Source organism: Podarcis erhardii (genome assembly GCF_964252035.2).
Source record: "Podarcis erhardii genome assembly, chromosome: Z".
In the NCBI taxonomy this organism is placed as follows: domain Eukaryota; kingdom Metazoa; phylum Chordata; class Lepidosauria; order Squamata; family Lacertidae; genus Podarcis; species Podarcis erhardii.
The window spans coordinates 1,453,326-1,464,241 of record NC_138504.1 but is presented as its reverse complement, the minus strand read 5'-3'; the positions used below and the strand labels follow the sequence as shown (position 1 = coordinate 1,464,241).

Below are 10,916 nucleotides of genomic sequence, written 5' to 3'. Positions count from 1 at the left end.
GACACTCTCCTGCTCTTACCTTCCTTTATCTTTTGGGGACACCTTTTGTTTCTGGGACATTCCTGTGATCCCTTTTTGCTGAGGAAAGCTTTCCACACCCTTTTATTCCTAGCTAGGAACAACAATGCAAAAAACACCAGAATGCTATTCCTCTCTCTTCTCTTCTCCAGTGCCTAGCAAAAAACACAAAACCTTATAGCAAAGTTGCGTTAAAACAAAGTGCATCTCATCTGTTATGAATTTCAAGAGTTATTTGCCAAAAAAGTGTGGAGGTGAGGTAAGGTGTTCCCATCACAAATGAGAATTTAATGGAAAGAGTGTCAGATATGGAACTTAAAAAAAAAAAAATCCCCGAAATTTGAGAGCCAGGGCAGATGGAAAGTTGGGACATTTTGTTGGTGCCTGCAAATGTTTCCCACCCAAACCCCTTATTGCAGGGAGAATGCCCCCTCTGCAGATATTGTGGGACTCCCAACTCTTATCAGCCCTGGTCAGCCTGGTCCACAGTCAGGTATGTTAGGAGTTGCAACCCCACAATACCAGGAGGGTTACCTGTGAACTATGAAGAAGCTTTGCCTGCTGTATGCAAGGGAGGGAGGGAGGGAGGGTTGCCTCTATTCAGTAGAGGAGTGCATCTTCTTAGACCAGAGATGGTGCAGCCTGCAGCTCTCCTGATGCTGCTAGACTCCAACTCCCAGCATGATCAACGGTCAGGGATGATGGGAGTTTTAGTCCAGCAACCCCTAGAGGTCTGCAGGTTCAAGTGTACACCTGACGTGCAGCTACTCAGATGTAGGTCCCTGTGAATTCAATGGGCCTTTCCCCACATAAAACTGTGTATGGTATGGCAGCTTTAAAGGCAGACATTAAAATGTGTGTGTAGTCTTGCAGCTGCAATGAATGCAGAAACACACACATACACACCCACCACTATAGATCAACTTGCCTCATCTGGCGCTGGAATCTATTTCTCCTAAAAATACTGCCTGGCTGCCTCAACAGCAAATTATAAACCCAAAGCTGCCCAACTAGGCTGACCTCCAAAGACTCAAAATGCAGGCTCTGAGCACAAGACCAACAGATAAACAAAACACATTTGGTTGGTGGTGGTTTGTTTTTTAGAAATTTATTAAAAATGACATGCTTGCTGTTCTGTATTCTCTGCAAAGGGCTTGGTGCCTCTTCCTACAACGTGGGGCCTCTCCAGAATGGCCTGTCTTCCCATCACCAATCAGGTCAGCTCTACAAGGGCAGGCTTTGAATTAGTTCTGCCCATTTTCTTCCCAACTCCCAGCACCCATCTTTTCCAGGAAGTGGTCTGTTTGTTTGCAATTCAGGGAGCTGTCTAGGCAGCCATGTAACACACATAAACATTTCTCCAACATTTGTATATGTAGCTCATAATTAACCACAATCCAGAGTTTCAAATCAACGAAAGCTCAGTCTGGATGCCTCCTGCCAATCTTGCTACAGATGTTGAAAATTCAGTCCAGGGGGCCAGCTCTCAGAGTAAAAACATGTCATTGCTGCTTTGGGATATTGTAGGTTTCTCAGGTGAGTGTCCACTAAAATCAGTCCAATTACTGAATATGTATATATTTAAAAGCCAGTGGATGATGCTTAATACCATTTTTAAGTGACCATGCCAATTAGCTCAAGATGAAACAAGGCTGTTGTTCTAAAAAGCTATGAAAAACTTCCATCTTCATAAATCTCTTAAGGGATGCAAATGTTGAGTATATTTACCCTCTTATAATTAGGCAAGACTTCTCCAAAACACAAGAACTTTCTTTTGTTCACTACATCTACAACGAGTCCCTCCTTCAAGTCTTATTTGAATTTAAAAAAAATGAAACTTATTTGAAGCTGCTCTTTCCACATGCCTTGGGAGGAAAAAGAGAGTTTGTGAGCAAACTTCACAAAACGAAATGTCGCAAATTCAGTGAGGAGATAGTTCCACAACTATTTGGCAAGCAGAAGAAGTAGGACTGTTAGGAGAGAGCCCAAAAGATCCAGACCCGGCATCACGACGCCTGTTCCAAGGTTGTGAATCACTGACACCTCTTTGCTTTTCTGATCCCAGAGCTGCTTGTTTGAAGGGATGTTGTCTGTGTCCAGATCATACGCCAGCTCTAGAATAAAGAAAGGAAATAATATTGAATATGGACTGGAACCTACTGCTAGTGGCTCAAATGACTTTAAGAGAGGGTTTGAGTACTCCAGGTCTATCAGTACAATATACCCACATCTTGTGTGCATCTAACCCACATGATTTCAACCATATGCTGCTGAAGCCTGGCTAGTTGAAATTCCACAAGTTAAATGCTAATAAGGTGGGGAGCTTTTAAGCTTTCTGTATTGCTTAGAGAACAAGGCTCTCTTGGTGCTCCAGTTCTGGGATAATCTTGCTCTACCTTTTTGGAGGGGTGTCCATTTCCCATTTTTACAATCTTCAGTTCTCCACATTTGCACAACTTTTCAAGTCTTCATGGAAATTCATCAGGATTGTAGTGAAAATCTCTCCTAATACACACATTTCACTGCACAATTTTGCCAAATGCACACATTTTGTTTTGCAAACCAACATTCCCTAATGTAATGCTGACTTTCCTATGCCATTTTTCACTTATCATATGTATTTTTATGCACACTTTGCCCTATTAGATTCATTTTGGCAGAAGAACTGCATTTCAAAATTCCCAGGTTTTCCCCACAACATTCCTTTCCTTTAAAGGAGCAGCCTGAGGTGTGGGAGAAGTGGGTTAAGGGTGGCGGGTGGAGAGAGAGAAGAATCCAGACACCTTACGTAGTGTTCAGAATTCTTCTCTATTCACTCCAGCAAAAGCAACCACAAAGCGGGATTCCATTGGGGAGCACAGACCACACACCACATGGCACATTCACAGAGGACAAGGGAGCCCAATCACGCTAATGGCTTCTGTATGATGCAAACATTCCTGCCATGGAGCCAGTTCTCAATTAAATCTCTTGGTCCTGCCAAGATTCTCTCTCTCTTCCAGGCAGCCTCCCAAAATCAGCTCCAGAGCTGAACCAGGCAGGCTACACCCAGGTGGCAATTTTGACAACCTGTGCTAATTCAGTTCCCCCAGCCTCCCTCCTCTTATGCTCCAGCCCTGTACGTTGTGCTTCTAGTTAGACAGACCTTTTGCAAGGATATTCGTTAGCTCCGCTGGCATTTTGGAGCAGGAGAAGAAGCACCTCCTCCCGCCACCAGTTCTCTTGAAAGCACCAGCACACACCCACTCTCTCTGAGTGCAGTGTGTGTGTGTGTGTGTGTGTGTGTGTGTGTGTGTTTAAAAGCTCCCTTCTAGTGGTGAGCGGCTGGCTGGGCTTGGATGTTTGATTTTTCAAACTGGTAGCACATCAAACGCAAAGATCTTCTGGACTTGCTTCAACATGCAACAGGAATGACAGCGACCAGCAGCTGTAAGCCTTCAAATATGTGCTTTCCATGTCAACAAAAATAAAAAATAAAAAATGGTGGAAGGGTTAAGGGGTGGGGGACATTCCACTGGGGAAACACAATTTGAATTATGCCTCTCATCTCCCTTGGCACAAGCTTTCCAGGTACCGAGTCATCACCAACCAGCCGCCTTTTGCTGGACGCCAACATTTCTGGAAAGCTCTGCAAGGGCAGCCAAAGTCATGCCAAAAGCCAGGAAGGGAAGGAGATTTGCTTTTGAGCTGCCATAGCCAGCCTGTGCATTGCAGCAGAGAGCACACACACACACACACACACACACACACAAATGTAAAAATAAACCTAGTGGGTTTTATATATCTGTGCCTGGCTACCTTCTGCTCTCCCCTCTGTTCACCATCCTCACCATCCTCACCCCATTTTCAGTCCCATAAAAGGCCAGCCTTTTTGACTCATGCCTTGCAAACAAATGAGAACATCAAAGGCAACGTGAGGCTGGCACCCAGCCAGGCGGCCACAGGAGAGGCCGCTAGGTGCCAACGCCAGGGAATGCCTTCATGTTGCCATGCCTCCGGGCCTTCTGGAGGAGATGCCAAGCACAGTCTGGTGGATGGCCTCCAGGCTGGACAGAGCATGAAGCTGAGCAACGTCTTATCCTCTCCCGTAATTGCATTGCCGCCATGAAGACTGTGCCGTGAGCAGCAAGGGGAAAGAATTATTTGTTCTTTGACACCTAACACCCATCAAGAATGAATTGAATCAGGGGGCTGAGAAAGGTGGGGATATTGGCCCGCAGATGAGCAAGAAGGGTGGTGCTATCAAGGCACAGCTATCAAAGATGCAAGAAAATCAAGGGTGACCTGCATGTTGCTGAAAAGATAACAGATTTTGAGCCTTGCTTGGTTTAACCAATAGTGGGGACACCGAGTGTCCTCAGACTGGAAAACAGGAATATGCCTCAGAACCTACTCCCTGCCTCAGAAGGGTATTTGTGAAGCTGAATACAGAACATTAAGTCCTTTTTCACTTCTGGCAAGCTAAATATTTAATTTTCAGTATTCCTTTGCTGCCTCTCCTTTGGGAAAAAGAATGTAACAACCCATTTTGAAAGCTAAATAAAAACAAGATGGGCCACCACATTGAGCACCATTTATATAAAAAAAATCAAACCAATAGTTAGGGAGGATCTGGGATTTTGTCTGTGGACTCTGACACACCTGGATCAGCAGCAGGGGCCCCTTCAGGGTGATTTTGTCACTGTCACTGGTATATAAAGGAGGAGGCAGGGAATCCCCAGAAAAGTCAAGAAATTTAACATTTTACTGTACTCATTCCAGTTAACAAACTTTCTCTCTCTTACACACACACAGACACAAGGCAGTGAATGTGAGCGCAGAGTATGAGTGCAAAGGCAACAGAAGATGGAACACTTTGGCAGACTTTGGAGCCAACTGCAAATCCCCACAATGGATTGTTGGTTTCACCAACACACGTGCAGAAGAGAGCTGCACTAGATGACCTCTGACAACCCATCCAACTCTTACGGGCTGTATCCAACCAAGTCCTACTCAAGAGTAGACCCATTAAAATAAATGAACCTAAGACCTAGCATTGGGTACAACCCTATGGTGCCTCATTGAGCAGCACACAGAGTATTGTAGGTGCGACTTATCCCTGGTGTCTCAGATGTGCAAGCCCTACCTCTCTCTGTTGTTGTTATGTCCTGGCCTCACACATTCCAGCCCCTTTCCTCTCCCTCTCCAGCTCCCCAGAAGCACATCCTTCACCAAGCTCCACCGAGTCTCAATCTGAGAGCACAATGAATATGATGCTATAAGTTTCAACACTCCTGCATTGGTGGGGGAGGGATGGGAAGGGAGATCTCTATAGTGGCCCCTAGTGCACCAACTCCTCTCTTCCTCCATTTATTTCCAACAATTGTAGCCCATCTTGCTGCCAAATTCCTTTTAAAATAAAATAAAATCCACTTGCAACAGTAACACAACACAACGAAAATAAAAAGGTGCAAAATTACAAAACTACTGATTGAAAAAAGAGCCAATTCAGCAACAAATCAATATCATAAAAAGGACACAGGAAGCTGTCACATATACTGCGGGAGGCAGTGGAAGACAGGAGTGCCTGGCATGCTCTGGTCACGAAGAGTTGGACCCGACTAAACGACTAAGCAACAAATTTGCCCATCCTGCCCATTTGTGATCTGCTCTGACCACCACCAGCAGCTCCCCAGGTTTGTGGCAGAGAAGGGTCTTTGCCCATCCATCCCGTGAGACCCCACCCTCTTGAGCGGATCTTCTGCCACTGAGCTATGCCTCCCACAAGTGTAAAGCAACAGAAAAAAGGAAACAGATAAAGCAGCAAATGCAGAACAAAGCAAACCCACTGCACTCCCAGGAAGGCTCAGAAGAAAACGCAAAGGTCTTTGCACAGGTTGCTTCACAGTCAATAATAAGGGCCTGAAGGGCAGATGCTTCCAACCAGAAGGGGCCCTGGTGAATACTTTCACTTCCTGAAGACCATCTTCTAGGGGAAGCTGTTAAACAACCTATGTCCTTTTAAATGTGTTTCTATTGTTGTTGTTGTTGTTATTTGCATTTTGTGTTTTGTAAACCGCCCTGTGAAGGGTGGTATATAAATTTAATTAATGATGACGATGATGATGATGATGCTGATGCAGGCATGAGATGGAACTCTTATTTCCTCTCCTTTCCATGGACTCTGCCCAGTAACCACACCCCCTTCATACCTGGCTGCTGGAGAGCATCCAATTTGGGAGAGCCCAAGAGGCAGGCTGAGCACATGTTTAGGCCACCAGCAAAACAGAACTTGGCATTTGATGCTTCAAATGAATTAGTCACCACAGGGAAAATAAAAACTTAGCCGGACTTCCTTATTCTCCCCATTTCCCTCTTCTCTTTTTATCACTTATCCCTGCCTAAGCCTACTAACGCTGATCAAAATAATGCGAGGAAGTCAGATATTGCCATTACAGCATAGGAAGAGCCAGCTGCTGGATCAGGCCAGGGGTCCAACTCGAGTTCAGCCTCCTGTCCTCTCAGGGGCCAGCCATGGGAAAACCACAAGGAAGAATTAAGCCGCAAACCACTCACTTTTCCTGCAGTTTCCAACAACTGATATTCAGAAACAATCATGCCACTGACAATGGAGGCAGAGCAGAGCCATTATGGCTCACAGCTGTTGATAGTTCTTTCCTCCATGAATCTGTCTAATCCTTTTAAAAAGTCATTTAGGTTCGTGGCAATCACTGCCTCCTGTGAGAGGGAGTTCCATAGTTTAACCATGCATTTACATTTCAGCATACATGTAAATTCTGTGCCTTTTCAAAAGTATAATTTTATTTTCCAGTTCAGTGCTCTTATTTTGAATTGCATGTAGAACCCACCACAATCTGTTCAGTTCTTAGGGCTTCTAAAGGGCATAATCTGGCCCTGGCAGAACCCAGTTCCTTTCTCCATCTTCTTAGAATCCTGCTGCATGGCAGGGTCTCCATGCTTTGTGAACAAGTTGGCCTTTGTTACTGGAGGAAGCTGGTTTCGCTTGCCTAAATCATTCACTGCCTTGTACCGCAGTGTGTCCACCTACAGCCGAGGCAGCCACCCTCTGAGCCAAATAGCAGGGTGGAAACAAAGCTGCTGGGTGCCAGTTTGCAATTATCCTGCATGTCGAGTCGCATCGTGGGCAAGTGTCATGGCACCCAGAGAATTTGTGGTTTCTACCTCTCCCCACTCCAATTTAAAAGGGGTGTTCACTTTAAATGCAGTGGATTATGAGAAAATGAAAAGAAGCTGCTTCTCACCCAGAGAGAGACAGAGACAGAGAGAGTGTGCTCATCAGCACCATGGGGTCTGCCCTTGGGCATTAAAGGCACAGGAGCAAAGACAGCTAGAACAGTGGCAACCCAGGAAGGCATGCAGACTTCTCCCTTGCATTTGCCCAATCATTTCTGGAGCTGTCATGGATTCCAATACACAAGCGACCATTCAGTGTCATGGACAAAACATGGACAGGATGGTGGAGACAAGATGCCAGTTGCTGGTAATCACAAGAGCTGCTGCCCTTCTGCCTTATACAAAGTCTGGCCATTGGACCCATCTAGCTCCATATTGTCTGCACTGACAGGCAGGTGCTCTCCATGAATTCAGACATGAGAGAGGTTGCACAAAGTAACATGCAGTTGTGTTGTCATGGAATGAGAGGTTCTCTTTCTATGTACGACTCACTGTTACCCGTGCCTATTGGGACCCCTGTGTGCTTACCTGCCACAACCTCTGAGTGCTTATTCCTCTAAACATCCAGGTCTTTTCCTACTGTGTGTGCATGTGCCCTTTCCTTTCATCCTTGCCCTGACATCTGTGTCATCCTGCTCAAATGCCTCAGCACATTTTGCAAGACAAGGCTGCCCCTGTTCACCAGAGGCAGGGCCTTCTCCTCCTGCCTGGCATCCTCTTTGGCCAGCTTGGATCTTGTGGAGGGGAGAAGTCTTGCCCTCAGCATGTTCTTACTTTAAGTGCCTTTGTTCTAATCTGGACCAGGCATGCACCAAGGGACAAAGTCATTTCCCAACTGGGCTCAGCTGTATCTGGAACGCAGTGCACAGGGAAATGAAATCACCTGTAAAAGTATTGCAAGGCTGTCATTGTGTAGAAACACCCCTTGCTGTACAAACAAGTTCTTGCCATGGCCAAGGTTTTTGTAAAGGTTGAATGTGCATCAATTCAAGCATGAGATTTAGCTATGATTCCTACATTGCAGGGGGTTGGACTAGATGACCATTTGGGTCTCTTCCAACACCTATGATTCTATGTCTTTGTCTCTAACACACTCAGCCCTACCCGCTGCTGCTGGGGACTGATCCTGGGATCTTCTGCACACAAATGATGTCCTACATACCACTCAGCTGTGGCCTATCCCCTAAAGTTACAGTAATAATCTAGCCCTGGTGGTTTCAGAGCAAGAACTGAATTAAAGAAGAACGTGCAAAGCTGCGTTATGCTGAGTCAAACCACTATTTTGTATAGATCAGAACTGTCTGCACTGACTGGCAGTGGCTCTCTGGGTGTCAGGCGAGGGAAACATTCCCAGCCCCCCCTAGAGATGCCACTGGGGGTTGAGCCTGGGACCTTCTGCATGCCAAGCAGCTGCTCTGCCACGGAGCTACAAGGACACATCGTTTTAGGGAGCGAAACTTAATTTTAGCATATTTCTTCAGCGAGTGGTCTGAAAAGTATATTTCTGGGTGTGAGGAATTCAAAACTGCTATTATTTTTGTGACTGGGAAACATTTAGCCTGGTAAGTCGAAGTCTGATGAAGAAAAACAAAGTCTGCTTTTGGAAACTAAAGAATTTTAACCTTCCTTCTGAAAACATCAGGGAATGCCAAATACTACTGCTATTGGTAGTAATATATAATATAACTGCAAGTACTTGACAATTATTTTTAATGATTTCTACGTAATTTTGCACAGATCTTACTTACCAGTCAAAACTAAATTATATTAATTTAACCAAAATATGTTTTGAATTCCCAACTCATGTTGCAACTTTTTACCACCTCTCATTTTTGTAATTTGAAAGCTGAAAAATTCAGTGCACTCTAACAGAGCACACAATTAGTGCCGGCACCCCTTATGCCAGAGGGCAGGTCCTTCCAAGAACCTTCAGACCTCCAGCAAGGGGAGGAAGAACAAACCCAGAATTCAGGCAGTGGCTGTTTTTTCATACAAGGTGCATTGCAACAGGGGCAGAGACTCAAAAGACCTCAGCTTGCTTCCAGCCCTTGTTGCTAAGTTGCTTTGAGTTACATCAGTTTTTTAATTAAAACAACTAATAGGTTTAATAAATACACAATAATTTCCACGGTGCTTCTAACTGCAGCAGCAGCTGCTGCCAACTAAAATCAAGGTGAGCCAATTCACCATTATAGCGGGGAGGATGTGGCTGTCAAGATGTTGCTGGAATCCAACTGCCCCACATTCCTCCCCACTGGGCCCTGCTCTCTGGGGCTGGAGGGAGCTGGAGTCCAGCAGCGTCCAGGGGGCTCCATGTGCTTCTTAATCCCTGAGCTAAGAGGCGGCATCTCCCTCACTCAGGAAGGAATGCCTCTTCAAAGCAGAGGTATCCTTCCATATCTTGCATGCAGTCATGAATGCTTGGAGTGAATCTAGAGGGGAAAGACTATCAAATCTCTGATGCTTTTATTGGGAAAAGAATGGAAGATGCATAAAGAGAAGCAGTAATTTTTTCAAAATCAAGATGACAAACCACGGCAAATACAGCAAGTAATGGGAACAGAAGAAACAGAACTAGGTACGAACTAATGAATACTTAATGAGTAAAGAACTATGGAATATTATTTTAATGTATGATCACAGCAGAGAGACTCTTTGTGTGGACAAAGATGGAAAGGCTAATTATTGTTTAATACGGAGGAATCGTTGAAGTTATTGGAGACAAAGTTGATAGTAACTGTCAGAGCTGCCCGAGGTCCCAGCTCACAAAGGACCAACGCCAGTTCCTTGTTATATACAAAAGTCTTTATTGAAGTTCAGTTTCGATTTCAAAGCCGCGGCGCGCAGCTCTACGTCTCAAATTCTAGACCGCTGAAGCTCCATCTGAATCTCCTCCCCCCAGACACCAGTTTAAGACTCTAGCCTTGCTCCACCTCTTCCTTTGCTCTTTCCTCCTCTGGGTCCGCCTGTCCGCTGGGGTCTTGCCCTTTCTAGACTCTTCTGACGCTGAGTCCCCTGAGTCTTCCCCCTGCCTCCGGCGGGCTTTAGGACCTGGTTCCCAATCTGGGTTTTCTGCTGTCCCGCGCGCCTGTACATTCGAACTTGGCGCGCGCGCCCAGCCGGCAACCTTTCTCCTGACCGTTACACTGCTCCTGTCACTGCTTCCCCCTTCGGGGAGGCTAGCTGGACCTGACTTCCCCTCCGTTCCCTCACTCTCCGATAGAGGCGTGGTCAGCCCTGACTCATCTTCTCTCCCTGCTGGAGGAGACGCTGGCCCTGATACATGGGACTCTTCCCCCCCACTACGCTCTGGTGGGGGAACTGGTCCTGATCTCCCGCTGCTGCTTTGGGAGTCCCCGCTGGCCCCTTGCTTCTGGTGCGTCCCCCCTGGGACCCCCCTTGCCCTGGCCATCGGCGCCCCCCTCTGGGAATCTTCCGATTCGCTGGAGAAGCTCATGGAATCTCTCGGGCCACTGTCATACTCCCCTACGCTGCCCTCAGATTCTTCCCCTTCACTCTCCGTTTCCTCTCTCCCCTGTGCCTCTGCTCCTGAGCCCCTGACAGTAACATTAATTAGAGAACCTCTTTTGGACTTTTTGTTTAAAAAGGAAAATGAATTAATCTATTTAGGTCAGAAGACTGAGGAAATATTGCCAAACTGAAAGCAGATCAGTTTGGTATCATTCAGTGGAACAGTCTCCCTC

General features: G+C 46.0%; 1 protein-coding gene across 4 annotated transcripts in view; it reads right to left on the bottom strand.

Annotated features, from left to right (window-relative positions):
* Window positions 1-1,105: 1,105 nt before the first annotated feature.
* GPC3 (glypican 3) overlaps window positions 1,106-10,916 on the bottom strand; it is a 248,130-nt gene continuing 238,319 nt past the window's right edge. For all 4 annotated transcript variants that reach the window (XM_081846772.1, XM_081846773.1, XM_081846774.1 and 1 more), the window contains one exon: window positions 1,106-2,132. In XM_081846772.1, the coding sequence (XP_081702898.1) occupies window positions 1,963-2,132 (170 nt within the window). In that variant the 3' untranslated portion in view covers window positions 1,106-1,962. The remainder of the gene's footprint in view (window positions 2,133-10,916) is intronic.